At 33.8% G+C, this 24,084-nt stretch overlaps 4 protein-coding genes across 4 annotated transcripts; 1 reads left to right on the plus strand and 3 right to left on the minus strand.

Annotated features, from left to right (window-relative positions):
* Positions 1-496: 496 nt before the first annotated feature.
* Positions 497-2,734, minus strand: LOC127807615 (protein EXPRESSION OF TERPENOIDS 1-like). Its single transcript, XM_052345618.1, has 2 exons — positions 1,449-2,734; positions 497-1,158 (listed from the first exon to the last, which is right to left on the minus strand). The coding sequence occupies exons 1-2, from the start codon at positions 1,966-1,968 to the stop codon at positions 785-787; spliced, it is 894 nt and encodes a 297-aa protein (XP_052201578.1). The 5' UTR covers positions 1,969-2,734; the 3' UTR covers positions 497-784.
* An 8,791-nt stretch (positions 2,735-11,525) lies between these two features.
* Positions 11,526-16,395, minus strand: LOC127807686 (putative F-box/FBD/LRR-repeat protein At5g44960). The gene is made up of 4 exons (XM_052345724.1): positions 15,607-16,395; positions 13,138-13,215; positions 11,932-12,093; positions 11,526-11,828 (listed from the first exon to the last, which is right to left on the minus strand). The coding sequence occupies exons 1-4, from the start codon at positions 16,393-16,395 to the stop codon at positions 11,526-11,528; spliced, it is 1,332 nt and encodes a 443-aa protein (XP_052201684.1).
* Positions 16,396-17,801: 1,406 nt separating this feature from the next.
* Positions 17,802-20,626, minus strand: LOC127807616 (phosphoribosylformylglycinamidine cyclo-ligase, chloroplastic/mitochondrial-like). Its single transcript, XM_052345619.1, has 8 exons — positions 20,177-20,626; positions 19,636-19,730; positions 19,450-19,551; positions 19,281-19,340; positions 18,807-18,979; positions 18,585-18,687; positions 18,324-18,482; positions 17,802-18,128 (listed from the first exon to the last, which is right to left on the minus strand). Exons 1-8 carry the CDS (start codon positions 20,469-20,471, stop codon positions 17,970-17,972), a joined length of 1,146 nt encoding a protein of 381 aa, XP_052201579.1. The 5' UTR covers positions 20,472-20,626; the 3' UTR covers positions 17,802-17,969.
* Positions 20,627-21,512: 886 nt separating this feature from the next.
* LOC127807617 (O-fucosyltransferase 23) lies at positions 21,513-24,084 on the plus strand. Its single transcript, XM_052345620.1, has 2 exons — positions 21,513-21,710; positions 22,538-24,084. Exon 2 carries the CDS (start codon positions 22,614-22,616, stop codon positions 23,931-23,933), a length of 1,320 nt encoding a protein of 439 aa, XP_052201580.1. The 5' UTR covers positions 21,513-21,710; positions 22,538-22,613; the 3' UTR covers positions 23,934-24,084.

Genomic DNA, 24,084 nt, shown 5'->3' on the forward strand with positions numbered 1-24,084 from the left:
CTTCAACGAATACTGGGTTCTTTTTCCCTTTCTTTTATTCAGAGACTGTGTGAAGATAGCTTAGCTACTAGCTCTTGATATGAATGCCAACAAAATACACAAGTACTGCATATGCATAGATATGGAGAGAGAGAGAGATTGATGGGTACAGTTTCTGGATTGGAATGCCAAATGCCAATGCATGGAAAGTTGCAGAAACTGGACCACCAAATTAAACCCATGTCCATCGTTGCTAGATTACTTGCTTTCTTTCTTTCTCTCTTTTCTTGAAAAGTTATTTATATATATATATATATAGATGGATAGATAGATATAGATATGTATGTATATAAACTAAACAAATTGGAGAATTCTTGGCTAAACCGAACACGGAACCTATTTCGTCCCTTTTTTATCCGGCAAGCAAACGGGTAAGCGGGAAAAGGCAGCATCGAGTTCAAAGCCAACCAGAAAGTGGATTGAATATCAAACTCAAAGTGGAAAACCCATAAAAGAATGAAGAAACAACACATAAGTGCACGCATCCAGATGCAGCAGCAGAAGCAACACTCACTACCACATCAAAAGGGCAATGGATAAATTTGATAAACACTACGTACCCAACAAAATCAAAATTGAAGTTCGAACTAGCTGGCTGGCTAATGGATCCAAGCAAAGCCCAATACATTGTCTCGATTCAATGGGCAGGACTTGAGTAATGATCATACACTAGGGAAATTTAACGTTAAACAATAATAAGACCAATAATAAGCAATTTCGGATTGAGAATGTTAGAGACCCTTTCTTAAGGTCTAGGCGGTGGGAAGAATTGCGTACCCGCCATGAAAGCGGTGAGTGGAGCTGGGTAGATAGAAGGATCAAGCATTGTGACCGGAGGATTGCTGCTGCTGGCGACTCCGGCGGCGGGGGTATTGCTAGCCCCGGTGATGAGATTAAGGGGTTGGCCTTGGCCTCCGCCGCCGCCGGAGGAGCTTTCGCCGCCACCGTAGCGGCTTTCAGGGCCTTGATCGTAGACAATTCCCTTGAAAACGTGGCCTCCGATGTTGACGGCCGTCTGGTACGCGTACTGCTCGTCTGCATCGTCCATGGAACTCACTCTCACGCATCGAAACACCGCCTGAGAATTCACCTCGGCCGGGAAGTGACCCACTTCTAACCCTAGTCAACCCAAACAAAATCATAACAAATCAAAGCGATTTTAGAAAAAGAACTGCAAAATCCACTGTTAATAATCCCACAGACTTTTCCTCAGTTTACTCACTAACAGTGCAAGGCCAAACAAAAATCATAAAGAAAACAAAAATCACAATTCTTTCCCCATTATTAGATTGTAGGGTTCTTATATATAATCCCACGATCCAACCCAGCAATATGAGAGCTGATTTCTTAATCAAAAATCATCGGTCACTTCTCAAAATGCATTTTCCCTTTGTTTGTTCGTCAAGTACCTGGATTTTCTCTGAGCCGTTTGGGATTCTCACCCCTCAAAGTCAGCTGTTGCTGCTGCTGCTGTTCGTTTTGCTGCTGCAAAGAAGCGAGCTGCTGCTGCTGCCGCTCGCGGCGTTTGGCGGCCGGAACCCACGTGCTCCTGACGTGGGTATGGCACTGAAACCCTCGGCTTTTACAGCAAGTCCGGCACCGGAGATACGAACAGTCCTTCTTGGCCTGGTTACCGCAGTCCTGGCAATTCATTCCCCCTCCCGTTCTTCCTTGCCTCATCGCTCTGATCTCCGATCTGTGGAACTCATCCGAAACACTATTACTACTGTTCTCGATTCTTCTACTGGGATCCAGCACCAGCTCCTGGAGCTGGTGCAGCTTTTGCTGGTTATGATGATGGTGTTGATAATACTGTTGCCATAGCTCGAAACCCTTGTTGTAGATCTCCTCGTTCCGGAACAAAACAAAGCCTTGCTGCTGCTGCTGGCTCGCTTCTTCCTTTCCGCCTAGAGAGAACAACCCAGACATCTTCCAAACCTCAATTTCAAGACAAAATCCATAGCCAAACGAAGAAGAAAATTACAGATTAGAGAGCCAGTCGTCGTTCTCCTGATGGGGAATCTTCCAGGACACCGAAACAAGGCTTATTCCATAATTGACTCTCCTTCCCCGTCGTCTTCGTCGTCGTCGCCGTCGTCGTCAATTCATTTCCCTGCAAGCTGCTGCCATTTTGCGGATGCATTAAAGTCACAGCCCTGCAACCGCCGCCATGGCCACTGCAACCTCAATTTATGACAGCCAATAACAGTACCGATCCCAAACCAGGCGCTTCCCCTTCTCGAACTAGCACACCTCCTTGTACAGATCATGAAAGAGAGAGAGAAAATCTATAATCTGCCCACTTCTCTACAGTTCACTCCCAGTTGCAATAAATCGGATCAGAGATGGGGGCAGCGAATCACCGCCGTTGCATGTCCATCACAGGGTCACTTCTCCGCCACGTGTCGCCGCATCAGCTTTTGCTTATTCGTCCTTGCACCGGAAAACACGCTCTACTTTTCTCCTGACCGCTCTCTCCCATAATTAAGATCGCGGTTTTGGGTTTTGCCTTTAAATTTCCTCAATTTTGCTCCTTTTTTCAAACCCATCGCCACCGAATCGGGGATTCTCCATCACCGACGTTAAATCAGACGGCGGAGAGCGTGACAGTGAGACGTCGGGTCGGGTAGTCCTAGGTTTGGCATTAGGTGGTCGGATTTGACAAACAATTCTGCCCCTCTCGGGCTGCCACCGTATAGAGCCATCTTTTCCCCGTATTTTTGGCTTAACGCCTCGTATTCCCTCCTTAATTCTTCCGGGTAATCATTATCTCTCTGACTTTCGTTTACGGGATATGGTTTTATTTCAATTTTTTAATAATTTGATTAACCATTTCTGGTTTGTTTACAGGTCAACACCTTCCATTGCAACAGAACTGAATCTGATGTTACCAATGGCAATGGACTCCCCCTTTATTATTATTATCCATTAATCTTAATCAATTTTAATTACATTTTGCAGCCCAAATTAATGGGAATTAAGCCCATATATAATATATCAGAGTGGCTGTGGCACGATACCACACCATATATAGGCTGCATGTGAAGCTTTCAAAAAAATCTCTTCTTTTTTCATGCAGAAATAGTTAAGCTTCGATATGATTAATTATTGTAAATAGAGAGGGATTAATACAATAATCCGCGCAGTTAATCATATATATTTTACCATGTCACAGACAAAATGATTAATTAGATTAATTTTCAATTTTTAATTAACTAATCATCTCCCCTAATTAGTAAACCAAGACCTCTACTAATTAATTATGGGGATTAGTAGTGCTATGCTATAGGCTATAGCTATATATATATAGGTTTTAGGTTGGGTAGTTTGATTTCCCTACGTAAGGGGTGTATGAATCATTTATTTAAATTAATAAACCAAAACCTATACTAATTATGGGGATTAGTAGTGCTAGCTAGGTTTGTTATTTTAGATCATTAATTAATTAGTTCTTTTATTTAATTTAAATTTATATAATAATGTATATATATATATATATACATGCCTTGACACATACACACACATCGATCATATGGATTGCACCCAACAAGTATATATATATGTTTTAATTAGTTTTCTCTAATTACTTGATCGCTTATAAGAAAATTAGTTTATCATTCCATTAAATCATCTGTTGAGTGATTAAAACAATTATTATTTTTCCTTAATATATATTTCTAATTTTAAAGATTAATACAAATATTATGAATCCAAGTCAAATATTATAACCATCTTTTAAACTTAAACTCCTCCATCATAGTTGTACAGGTTGTCTTTGTTGCAATTTTGGGGTTTGTTTGGTGCTATGATATATAAAAATGTCTCGAGAGTGTTTTTTTAGTGTTTTCGAAACATTCACTATATCGAAACATTGATAAATATATAAAAAAAAAATATTTTTTGGCCGCTTGAGTAATTTTAGAAACATTTTGAGCCCATTTGGTAATATTAAAAAAAAATTAAAAATGTGTTTTCAATTTATAAACATATTTCCTTCTACGAAAATATTACAGACGAAATTCTATCTAGATTTTAAAGCCCAAATTGAATCACGTTTTCTAAATTTATTATTTATTTTTACTTAGTAAATCATAATTCATGAAAAATAGAACATATTTTTATGTTTATTTGAATGTATTAATCATTTTTTATAATTTTTTATTTTAAAAAATATATCATACGTAAAAGACATTTTTCAATTCAATTTTCAAAGTGCCGTGTCTATCACGATCCGTGATGGAGTCTGTATAGACAGTACATGTCTTTTACGTAAGATTTTGTTTGTCACTTAGTAAAATTTTATTTGACTAATGGAAAGAAAACGATTTAAACGAGGGAATAAAAATTGATGTAACACCAATCTCTACACTTGTAAACCATACGCTATGAGTAATTTAATAAGATGGAGCCCAAAATCATGTGACCTCAAGGTAATTATCATTCTATCCGAGTGATATCAACCACTAATTAAAAAGCAACCATTAAGAGTGGCCAAGATACTTTGTTACACACTTAGTTATAATATTTATATTAATATCTTACATATACATATTTTAGTGTCTACATTTGTAATTTTTTTTATTTAGATACTTTAACTTCTTTTTATTTTAATTATATTATTAAATTATAAAAATTTAAATTAACTACACACTTCCCCACAGTCGATCGTGCAAAAATATTCAAATTACTTCTCACGTACATGCAAAGCGATTATCATCTCTATCGTAGCTTATAACCGGTGCAGATTGTTGGGAGACGACAGGCAAAGATGAAAAACGAAGGATCAACAATAGGTGAAGTGGGATGGCAAGCATTGATGGCCTTAGGGAAGGTAAAAGGTGAAAAGACGAAGTCATTGTCGATATCGTTTCTGTCTTTTATCTTTTTTGATTGACACATAAAATGTATAACGAATAAAGATAAAGATAAAAATATAAATATAAATTTCATAACACAAAAAATAAAAAGTACGATAACAAAAATATAAATTTTGTTTTATATTATATTAAAATATGAATACTATTAAAGATATGATAAAGTAAATATCTAAATAACACATTCTCGAGCATTCATAAAAGACAAAGAAAGAAAGCATGAACTAAGCAGAAATGGATGACAGTGAATCACATCGATGTGGGGATGAGCTTGCATGAAACATGAATGTGTTGACTCCAAATTAATCCCATATTTATATTATTATATTATAATAATAATAATAATATAAATTATATATATATGTGTGTGTGTGTGTGTGTGTGTGATTGTGGGTGTGGAGTACAGAATGGCTTTTTTGTGTGAAATGACATGTAAACGTCGATCCAACACGTGAGGGGGTGACGAGCTCTGAGTCTTGACCCTTTGACTGATTACGATCTAATCATATATATAATTACAAAACTCTTCTCTTCACGGGTATTGCTAATAACAAGGGGGTTTCGTTAGCAATTCACTGTTAATACAGATTAATTAATTAATTAATTGTTGTTGATAAATGGAAGCAAGACGTACGGCAGCCCCCCAAACCCAGCCGTGCGAAATCAAGCATTGACGAAGAGAGAAGGGGGGGGGGGGGTAATTAATAAAGGGTAGTGTTAATTAAAGTCGGTCTTAATAATTAAGCAATAATAAAGAAGATATATTTTTTTGGATAAAATAAATTAATTATCAGTTACGGCTAATTAAGGGCTAGTTAATTAATTAATTAGGCGGGCGGATAGATGGATAGATGGCCAATCGGCGATGCTGCTTCATTTGTTTATGAAGGGGCAATTATTTGTACCGCAATTCAATGCTACGCGTCGCCACCCAAAATGCTATATTTAAAGGCAATTCATTCCTATTTAGGGGCCCGAGGTTTAGCCCAATTTTACTAATAAATATATATAAATAATTTATATATACAAATTTATTTTTCTCCTGACGCGCATGCAAGGGGAGGAGGGGCCCTCCTTCTCATTTTATTTGTGTATATATAACAAAATATAAATATTTAATTATTTAAATTATTAAATTGATTGAAATATTAAAATAAAATAGATTAAAATTGTGTAAAATATTAAATTAAATCGTCCTAATAAACTAAAAAATTGATCAAATTAAAAATTAAAAAAATTGATCTGACTGAAAAATCCAAAAAAAAAAACCCAAAAAGGGAAAAAATCAATTTGTTCAATTATTTTGATTTTTAAATACAAAAATTGAATTAAATTAAATTAAAATAATAAAAATTATCAAATTTAATAACCAAACCGAACTAACGATTTCATTCAATTAAATTAAACTTTTGCATACCCCTAATAATACATACAAAAAAAAGTTAAATTGTAATAAAAAATCTTATATTTATATATTGTGTATTTATTTTATTTTAATTTTTTTATAATTTTATTAGTTAATAATCAATAGATCGTATCTTGAAATATTTAATTAATTGACTCAGTTAAAAAATTAAGATAAAATACAATAAGTGAGAAATTATTATACGAATCTAATACACAACCTAAGAGTATGGAGTTATGAATAAAATTAAAACATGTGGCATTGTTTTTTTATTAAAATATAATGTCACATGTCTTATTTTATTCACAAGTTCATAATATTACGTACTAAGTCTATACAATAATTTCTCACAATAAATACACATTATTTAAAAATAAAAATACACTTATTGTAACTTAATCATTGTTATCGTATTAATTAATATTATCCATATATATAATATAGTCTTTGTGTTTAGTGTTGTTGACGTTCAATTTCAGCCGACCGTGATCCGTTTTTGGATCGTGATGAGTAAGTCCAAAACACCAATAAAGAGAATACAAAGGTTTTAGACATGAGTCAACACTAAGATTTTTTACGTGATTCGGTCAGAATGATATCTACTACATTACTGCACTCTAATTATTTTCTCAGAATAACAGTATTTGATTATTCTTTCTATTCTTGCCTCTTATGATACCTCTGACTCTTATTTATATTGAGGAGCCTTTACAATTTAGATAACATATAAAAATACAATGGTTACATAATGGAGGATAAATAGCCCTTATCGTCTGCACGAAATCGGAAGTGGGATCCTCATTACGAGGGGTATGAGTTTGTTGTAGATAAAGTGAATAGTCCCTACCTTTGTCTTCTGAGCAGTTTTGCCACTTATGCGAGTTGACGGTTTTAGGCCAGCAACCTGAGCGGTCCAGCGAACTGAGGGTTTTGTTGTGAGATCGTCAGTCGATCATTAAGAGCTCGTTAGGAGCTTTACGGGGAGCTCGCAGAATGCTTGCTTTATGAGTTTCGGCTTTCGGTGGTTTATGGGCTTTTTTTGATGAGATTATCGAGATTTTCTGAGTTCTGGGTGATTGGGCCAACCCATTGAACTGAGTCTACCCATAAAGAGTAATGCGAAAATAACGTATAACAAGTGTCAACCACAATTAACAAATAAAACCCGATTAGTTCTAAATTAGTGGGGTAAATCAACATTTATTTAATGAATCTTAACAATTAATCTACGGGTGCTTATATTAACAAATCTTATATATATATATATATAATGAAACATAATTGCATGAAATTGAATAAAAGTGATTAATTTATTATAAATAATAAATGTATTTTATATGTAAAATTTAAATAATTTTATTAATTAATTGAATGATGATTTAACACAATAAATTTATCGTTACCCACTCATCCACGTGTAATGATGAGTTTAATTCACTGATCCAACGGTTAGCATTCAATTGCAGGCCATTGGATGGAAGAGGTCCACATGGGTTGTGATTAATTAGCTTTAGCTGCTGAAAAGGTGATTAATTATGAAAATAATCAAGTCGCCGCCGTCCTACAATTAGTACTAGATACCAAGATTAGTTTTTTTTTTTAAAAAAACATGGGCACCCTCAAAATGTCACCCATTTTGGTCAAGTTAATTATTATTACTTTTTTTACAATATTAGTTACGTGTTTAAACATCAATAAATTTCTTATATTTTTATCAATTTTTAGAAATACTAGTGATTTCAAAGCTAACTAAGATCGATTATTATTGTTTGAGATTTTTATTTGTAATGATTGTTAAAATTAATGTAACATTATACTAGATAATATACTCAGTAAAACTATATTTTGAAACGATCAAATAAGATTAAATAACATTATTTTTAAATAAAAATATTATTTTTTTGGTGCAAAAATACTCAAAATTAGTCAAAGATTGATAAATAAACGAAAATACCCAAAAATATTCAAAGTTGTTTGTTTAGACATTATTATTTCGTAAATAATGATGAAGTTGCCCTTTATTTCTTCCTTAAACTACTTAATCTTGTGTATTAGTAGCTAATTGCTAATACTTGACCAATTGAGACCAACTTGTAATCATAAAAATAATCCAAAATTTAGTAAAGATTTCGTACTAATACTAAACAAATAAAAAGTGATTTCGATTCATTCTTAACCAATACGTAAGTATATAATGTGAATAGAGAATAAAACTGTACATTATAATATGATATAGGATCTCAAAATAATACAAATTTTATAATTACCCTTAAGGACGTTAAAAACATGTAGTTAATCAAAAAGACAATTCGATACTCTTAGGACTAATCATTTTGATGGGTAACCCTAGATGGTAAAAAAAAAAAAAAAGAAAAACAATAAAAAGAAAGTGAGAAGTGCTTTATTATTGAATAATATTGGGCAACTTTGAGAAAAAAATAATGAATTCATTAAAAGTAAAGTTGGCAGTACCTCAAAAGAGCAAATGGAACTTACCATGACAGCCTTTCACTCACTCACTCACTCAGTCCATTCCCATAGGATTGAAGCTATGCTCAAAGATAAAAGAGCCACCATTCATCCCTACAACCCTAACACCCTCCTTGCTGCCTAGAGGTTACGGATTTAAAAATGCTATTTAAGTAGTACTTAATTATAGTATTTTCTTAATAATATAATATTTATATATTAAGATAATATAAAATATAACACATTAATATGTGAACGTGACAAAAATATAAGAGGGGGGGTGTCAAAATGACATTTTAAAATGAAATTAAATGCCAAATCATCAAATCAAATGTATGTTTTTTTGTAGGGAATAATAATTGCGTGGCTGACGAACTGTTTGGTTGCTTAGAAAATTAATTTGATTTCATAATTATGTGATTCATTAATTAACATAAAGGGGAGTTTGAAAGGTGAAGGATCTGTGGCAGCCCTATGATGTTGTCCCTATCTCTCTCTCGAGCCCTGTGCTTGCTTCTGCCCGTTGACCCTCCTTCCCCTTCTCCTACTCCATTCATTTTTTTTTTTATTTTTAGGAATTTCGTGTCCACAATAAAATAATTTTCTTATTTGTGGGTTTTGAAATTTGAAAAATATCGTTTCTGATATTATGTTGATTTTTTAGATATTAAATCCATTTAATTGATTATATTAAGCTTTTAAAAGAATAATAAATTTTTACTCCTATGCTTTTATATCTTTTTTGTGTATTCTTTGAAATGTTTCCTTATTTTAATTAATTTTATAAATATATTTTTAAATTATATATTTTTAATTAATTATATACTTTAATCAAAGTACGTAACTGATATATTCAAATTATTTCTCACTCAACCATTATCTACACCACAATTTCTTTGTTCAATGATTGACAACAAAACTAACGATTATAGTGGAAGGTGTAGATGTTGTTATTTGAGAAAGGCGAAGAGTTGAAGAGGTATATTTAATTGGGAGATAAAAAGTGGGGCGAAATTCCAATTCTCACTCCATCTCTTAAAAATTTTAATTTCTTAATTTTAAAAAAAATATTCACCTTTTAAATTAAGATTAAATTTAAATTTTATGAGAAAAAAAATATTTAATAAAATTTTCTATAATTTAAATAAAAAATAAATTCCATCTCCATTTTTCATTCTTATCAAACACCCATGGGGCAAAAAGGTGTTGATCATTGCCATAATAAGAATAAAATAATATTATAAGATTGTTATATAAATTGAAAATAGATGTATTATTTTTGAGTGGTAGTTTATTAATAATATATATTTTTTAATATCAGAGTTGCAACCCACTGTTAAATGATGAATAATAGGCATAGCCCAACAAAACAAATCTGGCCCATAACACAGCTGGGCAACAGAGGCCGGAACCGGTGTTTATGGCTCGGGTCGGGCCTTATCAAAGCGATAAGAATGTGGGCCGAAAGCCCACTTTGTAACAGCTCAATGAGGAGGGAACCAAACCCAAACGTACGAGCCCAAAAGATATTCGGTTATATTAATTGATAAATTAGTAATTCAACCTTTGTATTGATTAGATAAATTAGTAATTCAACCGGCGGGGAGGGGCAGGAGGGATTTGACTTACTGAAATACATAATATAAGATACCCACATATTAAATGATCGGATGATAATATGTTAATGTCAATCTGGTGAGTTATGAGTTCGATTCTCACCCTGCGCAAGGGCCAAAGACCTTATATATAATTTATTTCATCTGATATAATCGAGAACACGAGTATTGAAAGTCGCACAAGAATAACGATCTCAATACATATAATATAAGATATTATAGGTGTCACACCAAGTATTAATGACTTCATTTTACATACTTAAGTATATTTATTATATATTGTTTTGAATGTTTAAACAATTTTATTGATTGATTAAATATTTTAAAGTATGGTATATCTATCGTTAATCAATAAAATTATTTGAATATTAAAATAAAATACAATAAATATATTATTTAAAAGTAAAATACATTTATTAATATTTAACTATTACTCTTAAAATAATAATTAACATTACCTTATATTTCATTTCATTGCTTTAAAATAAATAAACAACACTTTCAAGAGAATAATGAACATAGTTCAGTAATTGTGGCCAAACTTATAATTTTGCTTCTACATTTTCACGTTTTTTTGGTGTTGTTATTTAAAATTTTTGTTGTTTCGATTACATTCATACACCTATATTTTTGAATCAATTTAACTTATGTATTTTGTTATGTCTTTATATAATAATCTAAATTTTTCATTATTTCGATTACACCATTAAATTCCTATTTTAGAGTTAATTTAACGTTTATATTTTAATGTGAACAAATAGAAAGTGATATGTACTTTGTTATCTTACCTTACTATTTTTTTTACACGTAAAAATATATGAATTAAATTAACTTAAAAATTTAAGTTTAAGAGTGTAATTGAAATAACGAAAAATTAAAATTGATATAAGGAAAAAATATAACTCAAAATTAAGATTCAATAGTGTAAGTAAAATAATAAAAAATTTAAATAATTATTGACAATAAAAAAAAAGAAGCGAAAATACATGATTGAATTTGGCCATATAATTGCTAAAACCTAATCGAATTAATGAACTTTACGGATTCAAAATTCAATTAAATATTGAAAACACAAATAAAAGAATCCAAAACAAAAAACACCTCATAATTTTACGAGCATAATTACAAGTAAATTACTTGCGCCAGCGGCGAAGCTCGCCGGAAGCTCAGCAATGCCTTTAACCACCGTGGATTCGGAGCGCACAACCGTCGCTTCCCCCACAAGTCGGAGCATCGGGGGACTACTGTCATCCTCTCAAGCACTAGCGAGTTAACAAGTAGAAAGTCGATGAAAGTTAGAGCACATTCGTCATAAGGAATCCTACTTATATTCACAACTCTCAAGTGACTCATTGGAAACATCTGATCTTTCATCCAAACGTGTACGTTGGTTTCCCGGCTAGCCTTCTCGTCGTCGTCGTAGACCTGCAACGAAGTTTCATCATCAATCATGATTTTCAGAATATTATTATAGGCGAAATTAATTCATAGATTTCACGAATTCGGGAGAGAAGAAATAAAGATTCACCCGCACAAGAAGCTCTTGAAGGTTGGGGCAACATTTCAGAATGCAGAAGGCCGCTCGAATCTCATTCGCGCAGTTGAAATCGATGCTTATGGAAAGGTGTTTCATCCCCCAAAGTTGAGTAGTCGGAAGCATTTCTACAGGTTCCCTTCCAATGCTCAGGTACTACAAACCAAATCCACCATAAAATTGAACGCGGACACGATGCAGATATTAATATCACATAAAATATAATAATATATTTGTTAGGATATGTGATTCAAAATATATTGATAAATGTTTGTATTTGATTTTTATTTTATTTGCATTACATTTAGCCTTAATTTCATTTGTATGTGAATTAGTTATTTGGGTTATGTATAATTAAACTGGGTTGGGCACTGGTGTCTGCAGCCCAAGCCCAAGCTTATTGTGAAACTCATTAATCCCAGCCCTGTCCCTTGGCCTGCATATATATAGACGAGATTGGGAGAAATCATTATGTGTGGCTTTTCTCTTGCACGCACACATGAACAGTGAAACCCTAATCGGGCAACAATATTAATAAAAAAATCAGTCACATATAATCATGTCTAACAGACAAATGTTTATCTTTCTTCACTCTCTTGGCGTGCCTTTTGGGTTTCGTCACTCAATTCTACGATTTTTGATAAAAAAAAAAAATTTAAATATAATTTATAATAACTATGCAATAAATGAATTCGAACCTAAAAACCCAAATTACTTACCATTCCCTCCTAACCACTAAGCCAACCCCAGTGACATCTTTCTTCACTCTTTTCTTCTATATCTTTCTAGCTTTAAGTTTATGTTTAGGTTATCTCTAACAAGTTTCTCTATTTCACTTTTTATTATATTATAAATAATTTATTTTTTAATTTAATTTACATGCTCTTAACAACATTTCTTATTTTTCACTTTATTTCATTCTCTATTTTATTTATTTATTTTAATAAACTTAAATTTTATTTATTTTATATTATCTATAATTTTCACATATATACAAAATTTATAATCAAATACACAAATTAATAACTAAATACACAAAATAATTAAATACATGCATAAATAAAATTAATAATTAAATACATGCATTAATTAATAATTAATAATTTAATATTTAAATATATAAATCAATAACCAAATAAAAAATATTAATTATGCAATACAAAAATAAATAAAAATAAAATTTTCCAAAATCTCACAAACCCACTTTCTAGAATTCTCAGTCTCCTTTTCACCTGTATCGCCCTCTTCCTCGTCATCCGACTCCAACCTCTCATTCACCTTAACATTCATTTTATCCAAATACTTTATGCTCGATCTATTTCTCATCGAAAAAGACATCGCCACTAAATCTAGTGTCTATAACTCTCTAGCCGATCTTGCTTGTAATGGTTCTTTCTTTTCTCGTGTTGACGTCAATTGGGGAATGGAAGAGAGATGGCGAGAAGATTTTAACTGTTAACAATGATGAGACTTTTTAAGGTTGTCAAAAATTTTGTGAGGAGAAATGGCTATAGTAAACTTTGTTGAAACTCAATTTATGGAGATGGCTCACTATAGATAATTTTAACGAGTTAAATTTACTTTTGTTGGAGATAGTCTTAAAAAGTTTGTTTACAAATATGAGTCAATCTTTAAACAGTGTTTTTATTATGGTTAAATAATATTTTTAATGAATAAGTCAGGCGATAAGGTAAAAGAAAATCAAGTTTTGTTGTTTGGGCTTTTGATGTGACAAAATATTTTAGGATTATTTTATTACGTCAGTATTTTATTAGTAAAATTTAATGGTAGTTAGTGTGTGCTAACTAAAAGTATAACAAAATTAAAATATAATAATTGATTTACAACAAAATAAAGTCAATAAATTTTTTTTTAACTATGAAGTTAAATTTAGTGACCATGTTGGTTATTTACCTTTATTAATTAGGCTTCTTATTTGAATGATTAAAAATATAACAAAATCAAAATACAGTAATCAATTTAAAATAAATTAAAAGTTGGAGACCTTTTTGTATTTTGATCTTAAATTTTAGTGGCCATTTTTGATAATTCACCCCATATACAATTGTATCTATCATATATATATATATAAGTATAAAATAATATAAGATAAATAAAGATAAAAAATTGACTCAAGACTATCTTTTTATTTTTGATAATTATCATCAAAATACATCAATCATCAATTATAAGTTGATAAAATTGTGGCTCAAGGCTATCTTATCGCGGTTTTTTTATCTCTTAATTTAAACTCATAAATTATATAGCATGATATTACTTAAGAATATCAATTACTGTAACTGCCACTAACCGAACACTTTTGGTGGTGCAATGTGCCTTTGTTCGTTGCCAAAGTAAACAAAAACAGGGAAACGATGACCAATATCACAACATGGTTTTTTTCTAACCAAATGGATTCAAGTTATTTAGGGCATTTAGAAAAACTTCTATTACCAGTCATCAACTTACTTGCACGTAATTTATAAATTTTATAATAAACTATAAATTAAATTAATCACTCATTTAATTTTAAGGTAAATTTTATGTGTCATTCTTGAAATTTATTTAAATTATATTAATTATTTTTGAATTTAAAAAAATGACACCCATCTCCCTTGATTTTCATAATAGTAAAACAATTTCGCCTTACTTTTAAAAACAGTAGCTAATTTTTTTTTTCAAATTTAAGAAATACCATCATTCTATTCTCACTCCTCCATAATTATAAAAAAATGAATAATTATAAAAAATATACAAAGTGAGATTTTGTTCACCCCTGACATAACCCTGTTAGTTTGGGATAAAAAAGTTATTTTGGAGGTCTTTCTCCCTAAGAGATCACTTCGTTTATCTCTTCTCTCTTTGTTCTTATCGTCTTTCTCCTGTCGCTATTGCCTTGCCTTTGTATCCTCTATCTCTGTCGCCGCCTCACCTTTTGTCATTATTTCCTCCCTTTCTATCGTGAGAGAGGATGCAACGAGGCGAGACGACAAGGTAGAGAGGCGAGGTGGCGATGACGGTGACGAGATAAAGACGACGAGAGGGTTGTCGAAAAAGAAGATAGAATAGGAAAAAAAAAAGAAAAATAAGGGAGGAGAGGAGAGAGACATAAGCCCCACAAAATTGACGAAGAATTACGTTACCTCCATTGGGGAAGAACAAAATCGCACTCACCATCTTGTTTGCGACAACCAAATTTAAAGAGAAAAGAAAGAGACAAAAGACAGAAACATGCAATATCGATGATTGAGAAACAAATTGAAGAGACAAAGCCATTATTAGTTGCGATATCAACATCTATTTTTTGAGAGGAAGAGAGGCGGGGAGATTTGATTATCATTGAGAAGGTCAATGTTGCTATCAAGACGATAGACGAGATAAAGAATAAGGAGCGGGGGAATACCGAGGAGAGAGAGAGAAAAAAATAGAGTTTAAATTAGAAGACAAAATAATTAATTTACTTGCTATATTAATTATAAAGGGCATCAGTATCATCTTAAACTACATAAAAATAATGAATGCAATTTAAACAAACTTCTGATCATCTGCAAAATTTACCCTTGGTCTAAGAGATTATCATCAATTGAGCTGCATGCGTTTTCTAATCATTCTTAGTTATGAATATATATATATGTATATATTTTAAGTAAGAACAGAAAATTTGCGTACCTTGAGAAAGAAATTATTCACTTCAAGCCTCTGAACATGAGGAACTGATTCGAAAAACTTGATCAAATTGCCGATACCAGCAAGCTTTGGATTCTGATCATATCCAGCGTTTTCGTATGCACCAATCCTCACAGTATCAAGTCGCGAGGTGCTCTCCAAACTGATACGATCAAAGACGCCACCGATTTCCAAGAACTCGAGATTGGGGGCGTGAATTTTGAGAAGGCTCAAACGGCCAAAATCCACCAGTGCCAGTCGTTCGAGCTGAGGACAGCCGGAGATCAGGCGATCAAGCGCATCTTCGTCCAAGCGAACACACTCGAGCTCGAGGCGCTTCATGCTCCTGAAGCAGTCGAACGTCGGCCGAGACTTCAACGCGAAGTTTGACAGTTTTAGTTGAATTAACTCGCGGCAAGAATACAGAGAAGGCGGCAGCTCGTAGTCGCCGTCGCACCGCCTCATGTTGATCGAAAGTCCGGCGACAGAGTGCAGGGATAGATCATAAATCAACTTATCGATGTCTTCGGTTGAACAATTGAACTCGTATGGAGGTGCGTCTGTGTCTCGAATTCTTGATGAATGCACTATGTACTTAACTTGGATGAATGCTTGATCTGGTGAAGAATCAGACGTCCATTCATCATCAAGTATAGAATGTGCATCTGTAAGCCGCACGTCCCTCCAGTTCTCGGATGAGGTGCTCGCCGTCGCTGCATCGTCTAGCAACAATTTCGACAGGTTTCCGACGATGATATGACGCGGTGAGTTCGTCGATCTCTCTTCTGCCATATCTGCTGCAGCGTCGGGGCTTTAAGATTGGCTATATTTATACTGCTATTTTTTTTTTCTTTATAACCCTAACATTAATAATAAAATAGTATCATATAGCCAATCTTATGATCTTAATGGTAATAATTGATTATTGATATTATTAACATATTAAAATATTAATAATTATGCTTATAATATTATAAAATTAATGCTACCCGTGCACAATTACATGAGATATGCAGTGAAAAAATATATTAGGTACATATCTTAATAATTTTATAACAAATTTGTATTATGATTTTTTAGACGTTTCTAAAATGTTAATCTTCAATATTCTTAGAATATGATTATTACTAAAAGATTCATCAACACCCACAATGTAAACCTTACATAATTTGGTTCTTGGATATTATTTAGAGAGATAAATTTATATTTTTTAATATATCTAAATTCATAAAAAGATATATCTATTTATAAGATTGATAAATCGTATCTCTTAATTATATTTTATAATTAAAAAGACAAATCTTAGGTTGAAATAAATCACATATCTCAATTATCTTAAATAAAAATTTTAAAATCTTTGAGGTGTTATAAAAAAATATTGGAATTTTTTTTGAAGAATTTATAATGAGGTTTTTTTCAAAAAACTATTTTTTTATATGATTTTTTTGTAAAAGCTTTATAACAATAGTACAGAAAATAATAGGAAAACAATAATTTTTTTGTACAAAGCTTATTTTTTAGTTGTCTGAAAATCTTATTAATTTATGAAAAATATATTATACTTTTAATTAATATAATTTTAAAATTTAAAAACAAGATATATTAATTTATTATAATCATAGACTAAAATTAATTACTTATGTGTCTGTGATAATTTTAATTATTAAGGTCATATTTGTTAAAATGAGTAAAATAAAATTAAAATATTTTTTAAATTGAGATATTATATAAAATGATAAAATATATATATATATATTTTTTAAAATTTTTATCAGACTATTTATTAAATTTTTAGAATACATTAAGAATTATACTTTTATAACATGAAAGATATATAAGTTATTTTTTTTTAAGTAAAATCTAAATAAATTTATATACAAAATTTCAAATAACAACTCAGGTGACTTATTTTCAACAAATTACCAAATAAATTTAATAAACACAACAAAATATATTTTTATCTAAAATATTTTTTAAGTTCCACTTTTTCTAACATATGTATTAGTTAAGGAACACTACCTTTGTAAAAGAAAACAAAAGGATAAAAACAAAGAGACAAAATTATAAAATAAAAACAATGGAATTGGAAGATCCAGCAAAACTATTTTTTCATCAATTCCTTCTCCTCCTTTTCGTTTCTTTTCAACCATTCTAAACACTGTCATTGTTCTAATTAACATGATAGGATCGGATACCTCAAAACAAACAAAATTTGTTGTCGAATACAAAGTTCAAATGCTAAAATTGAACGTTGGATTCGACCAAAAGTTGTGTTCAAACACAGAAGCCGAAATCAACTGTACAGCATTAACTCAAAACATTGCAAGAGGGCGTACAAAGAGAGAGACAAAAACCAGTTATCTTTCTTATTGATAGATTACTCCATCTCCAGTTACAACCTCCCCTATCCGACATGCTGCTGAATCTCCTAGCAATCTAAGGGCGGCTTCCGGGCTGACAACAAGAACCATCCCAATACCCATATTAAACGTCCGCCTCATCTCCGAGTCTTCTATTCTTCCCGCCTACACACAACAAACGAGTGCAAAAATTTGAGCACAGCATCTGCATGGTAGCTAAAAGTCTATGGAATACATGTCGCCGATCACCGCAATTGTCGGGATTTAGGGGGGTTGTGATAGTTGTGGGCTTTGAGCACACCATATATGGATATGGCGCTAGGCGTTAAATGAAATGAAGGTTGTGGAAAAGAGTTTTACCTCCTTTATCCATTTGAACACTGGAGGGATCACCCAAGAGTCCTTGTAGATGACGGCTCCAAGCCCTTTGGGGAATACTCGGGGTATGTTATCCGTGAAACCACCGCCGGTGATGTGGGCTATTCCCTTTACGCCTCCCTTGCTAATGATATCGAGCACCTTCATGCAGAGAAACAAAAAGGTTAGAGCTTGACGGAAGCAACAAGTGGAGGAAACAACAACGTGAGTCAGAAGATAATAAAAATAAAAGTGAGAGATGACCTGCTTGACATATATCACTGTTGGGGCCATCAACGCTTCTCCTAGTGTAACAGTTTGACCGGGAAGTTGGTCCTTCAGAGAAAGGCCACTCTGAGCAAGAACCCTACGGAGACAACCCATGAATGAAGATATTAAATCAACTTGAAGCTCAAAAGGACTGAAAACTAAGTTTGGAATAACTGAGGCATTTATTGATGGTAATGACAGGATAAAAACACAAACCTTCTAACAAGAGAGAAACCATTGGAATGGACTCCACTAGACGGCAGGCCAATAAGGACATCTCCAGCTACAATGTTCTTCCCGTCAATGACTGAATCCTTCCTCACAATGCCAACTGCAAAACCGCTGAGATCGTATTCACCATCTTCATAGAAGCTTGGCATCTCTGCTGTCTGAAAACCACACATGATTAGTGAGAGAAACTAAAACCATCCACAAGTTAATAAGATACATGTTACAGCTTTCAGCAAAATGTATAGCCATCCACAAGTTAATAAGATCACCAATACATCAGCATGGTTATCAACCCCTTAGATTGAATGGTAGAAGATAACAGTTTCACCGTTACCAATCTACAAATAGATCCCCAAGGCCTTGCATTAAAATATTTTCCTTCCCATCATGCCCAACAATTAAAAGTACACCAATTTCCAAGAAATATAAAATCCCTCAAAAAATCATTACTGAAAATACCTCTCCACCTAAAAGAGTGCAATCAGACTGTTGGCAGCCATCAACAATGCCTCTTATAACCTGAGAAGCACCAAAAAGTAAAAAAGGAAAGGTTATTTAAGCTGAACCTCTCACAATCTGATTATCTAGGAGAGATCACAGGAGAAAAGCCTACACAAAACTATTGTACCTTCTCAGCATGATCAACATCTAGACGGCTAGTAGCAAAGTAATCAAGGAAAAATAAAGGCTTTGCTCCAGAAGTGACTATGTCATTGACACTCATTGCGACCTGGGGAGCAAATGGACTAGGAAGTTTGAGTCAAAAAAATAAAATTTAAAAAAAAAAACGTCAGAGGCTAAATTTTAACCTTACCAGATCAATCCCAATACTTTCATGTATTCCAGTTTCAAACGCAAGTTTTAATTTAGTTCCCACTCCATCTGTCCCAGCCACCAGATATGAATCCCCTGTTTAAAAGAAGCATAACAACAACATTAAGGGATCAAATTAGCACAAAAACTAACTACTGAACTAAGATATCAGACAAGAAGGGAAATGACTCATGTTTGGAACTAAAACGTAAAACATAGAAGAATCAGATCATAAAAGGCAAAAGTAAAGAATACAACCTTCTAATTTGGATTTCATATAATTCACAGTTTAAAACACAGGTGCAGCATAGGGCTCACTGGATTCTCAGCTAATGGACATGCCAAAACTCACCAGTGGCATACCCATAAGCTGCTACATTATAAATTCTGAAAACAGGACGATATGCAGATAAGGAAGAATATAAGTTTGAAATTCTGTGTTTGAGAAATAAACACATGAATCAGCCCTGCTCAGATACAAATAAAGACCGAAACTTAAGGATAGCTAAAAATTATGACATTTGGAAAAGAAACATACGTACCAAGAGGGAAAAGGCCTCCAAAGCCGCCAATCCCGGGAGCCATCTTCGCAATTCTCCAGACAAGCTCAGACCCGGCATCTATATCCACGCCGGCTTCTTTGTACGTAAGCCCTTTGCTGTTTGCGCTTGACATTGAGACCCCCATTGCGGTTGTTTTGGCGCCCGCATCGTTGGAAGGTAGAGGAAGAAAGCTTCTGCGGGAGGAATGGAAGTTGGGTTGGGAGGCGCTCGGTATGTGAGAAGAGAGCCTAAGACATCTTGATAATTCTGGGTTTGCCCCGAAGCTCGTTGTCATGGTTGGATGGAGAAGATAGAATGGACTGCAGACCAGAGGAAGAGAGGGCGATGCGACGGACGTCGGCTGCTGGCCGGAGAAGAAGAGGAGACGGGAGGCGCAGACGAAAGGGAGAGAGGAACAGATGAAGGCGGCTGCGAGGGTTTGCTTCGTTCTCACCCGCCCCGACCTGCCATTTTATACTCGACCCGAGCGGGTCCAGACCGGGTCTAATTGACCCGACGTCCTAGACATTTTATGTGCAGGAGATCCTGTGAAACCGTTTTCCATATAATATTTATATAATAATAACATAATATGTATATATATAAAAATATATATTGCTGCCTCTCTGTATTTTATTTTCTTAAATCTTTACTATATTTTTTACTTGTATATTGTCATGTAGTATTGTGTTGGGTTCATATCACAATACTTGAGTAATCTTATGTGATTTTGATCGAATGTTAAATATTGTATCATTTTAAATTAATAAAAATATAGAGTCTTATTTTCTAAGAGTAATATATAGTGACATTCGACAAATACTGATCCATTATTCAAATAAACCAAAATTTACGATAATTTATATCTGTTAAAAATGTGATGACCTATATACATAAAAAATATTTGATAATTTATATCCATAAAAAATATTTTTCATAGACAAATTATCGTTTGTTTGAAGAATTAATCAGAGTGACAATGTATTTATCAAATAACATTACACATTCTCGTAAGAAGTTAAAGTCTATATTTATATCAATTTGGAGTGATATAACATTTGTGATCTAATTGAAACCACATAAAATTATTGAGACACTACAATACGAACCCATCACAATATAACACAGTATAGATAAGAAATATGATTAAAAATTAAAATACAGAGGCGGCAATATATATTTATATATATGCATATTATGTTATTATTAATATATATTATATGAAAATAATATACTGAAAAGGGTTTTACAGGATCTCCTGGTCTTAGAATGTATGGCACGTCGGGTCAACTAGGCCCGGGCTCGACCCGCTCGGGTCGGGATATAAAATGGCTGGGGTGAACGAAGCAAACCCTAGCAGCCGCCTTCATCTGTTTCTCCCTTTCGTCTGCGCCTCCGTCTCCTCTTCTTCTCCGGCCAGCAGCCGTCGTCCGTCGCCTCGCCCTCTCTTCCTCTTGTCTGGCAGTCCCTTCTCTCTTCTCCAGCCAACTGAATGCCGTCCCAGACGCCGGCGACCGGAGTTCTTCGATCTAAGGTAAGCACTTAAAGTTTTTAGAAAAAAATTAATTTTCAGATCTAGTGAGATCCAACCGTCGGAACGTTTTGGTTTTTGGGTATGTGGGTCACAAGACCATGGCGATTCCGATGGTTGGTTCGGATCGTCGGAATCTGCCATGGACGGTGGCCGGCGACAGAAACGGCCAGCTTTTTTTCCAAAAAAATAATTTTTAGATCTCCCGTTGGATTGACATTCGCTGAGCCTGAATTCCACATATCGTTTATTATTGCATTCTCCGGGTACATCGATCAACGGATATCATTGTTTGATCCATTTGTGCTGGGGAACAGGTTCGTAAACTCATTTTTGATTCATTGTCTGGCTTGGTGTACGGACGGCCCTAAACTCAATTTTTAGTTAATTATTGGACTAAGCCTCCGACCTTCAAGACTCAGTGCCCCTTCTAATTACGAAGGCATTTATATGTGTTTGTTTCCCCCTAATTAAGTGCAATTGCAGTGGTTTTTTATGTTACAAGAGTTTAATAAACTTTTTTTAAAGTGAATATGTGCAAAAATTAATAAATATTGCTCTTATCTGATGCACATAATTTATAAGTTAATATCGAACGTGTCCGGTAAATATGCTCTTGTTGTGAAAAACTCAGAGCTCTTTTCCTAATTACGTTCGTTCTACCTTCTTACTTAAAAAAAAAAATTGATTTGGCTGGATCTTCAGTTTAGTCAACGGTAAAGGGCCAAATCCATCATAACTTATCGACTATAGAGAAACTGGCATCTGGTTCTCTGTTTCAGATTGATTGATTCAGGTAACGATAATTGTTGTTGTTTTGTACTTTCCAGCAAAATGTTGAGCTCGGAATCTTTTGATTGATTGCTGCAATTAGTAAACTATAGATTCTTGAAGATTGAATCTCTTATGGGCTTGTTGAGTTGCAAATATTTGAGATTCTTCAGCACCCATTTGAAGTCCGTGACATTTAGATGCGTGGCTTTGCTTGTCATTGCTCTGGTTCTTAGAGCTGTTGCGGCTCCACTGTTAACCGGATTTGAGTTTGAATATGACAAGATTTTGTTCATCCATAGCCGTACTTTGCATCTCAGTTCAGAGTTAGGAATTCGAAGAGCCAAGTTCTTGGAGGTTCCTCAAATCATATGGGGTTTAAACAATCAGAAGATTGCTTTTGCCAGGGCTTGTTTAACTGCAAGGTTGCTGAACCGAACCCTTTTGATGCCGAGCTTAAGCGCTTCATTGTTTTACAAAGAGATTGATTTGTTGCAACCCATTTCCTTTGACAAGGTCTTCCAATTTGAAACCTTTAATTCACTTTGTAAAGGGTTTGTCCAATTAGGACGATATTCGGATGTTTCAAACCGGACTGATGTTATCGAGCTTCAAAAGGGTAGTGGAAGGAGGTGGACGATTGAGAGAGATTTGGAACAGTTGGTACAATTTAGCAAGGATCCATATGATCAACAGGAGATAATTCGAGTTATTGGAAAGAACCCATTTCTGTGGCCTGATCACTGGCCGGTTAAAGACTATGCCAAGGTCTTTGAGTGTTTAGTTTTGGTTGATGAAATATCTAAAGAAGCTGACAGAGTCGTGTCCAAGATTAGAGAGGCAGGAAAAGAGTTGAGGAGCAAAACTGCTTCAGATAATCCTATTTCAGAACCAGTGCCAGTGCCTTATGTGGCTGTTCATATGCGGATTGAGAAGGATTGGATGATTCATTGTAAGAAGTTGGAGCAAAGGTCAAAGATTAGTGAAATCTGTAGCAGCAGGCAGGAGATTATGCAGAGAGTTGGGAGTATTGCAGGCCAGCAAGCCCCGACAGCGGTCTATCTTGCCGTGGCTGACAGTCTTCTTGAAGACAACTCAATCTTGAATGGTTGGAGGGAAGGCTTGGTTCCCTTTGAGAAGAATAAACTGGGAGTTATGGAAATCTACAAGAGGTATCCTTACCTCATTCAATCAGCAATTGATTATGAGGTTTGCTTAAGAGCCGATGTATTTGTGGGGAACAGTTTTTCCACATTTTCGAGCCTCATAGTTCTTGAGAGAACACAGAAGATGATCAAGATGGGTGTCACAAGTTTTTGTGGAATGGATATAAGATGGCCTTCCTATGCCTATAATATCTTAGGAGAACCGAATGGCCCTCGTAGGTGGATGACAAATATGTCTGCCTCGAGTCTAAAAGCAATCAGCTACGGTTCAAACGATGTATCTTGCTAAAGCTTATATAAGCAATTCTTTGTTTGATTGTGCTTTTGTAGGAAGCATGACTTTGCTTTCTGAAGTTCATTGGAGGGCATTAGTGTGCCTTCAAAACAATTCTGTGTAAAGATATCCATAAAAGAGACCCAAAATAGCTGGTTGATCACAA

Source organism: Diospyros lotus, chromosome 8 (assembly GCF_014633365.1).
Source record: "Diospyros lotus cultivar Yz01 chromosome 8, ASM1463336v1, whole genome shotgun sequence".
NCBI lineage: Eukaryota > Viridiplantae > Streptophyta > Magnoliopsida > Ericales > Ebenaceae > Diospyros > Diospyros lotus.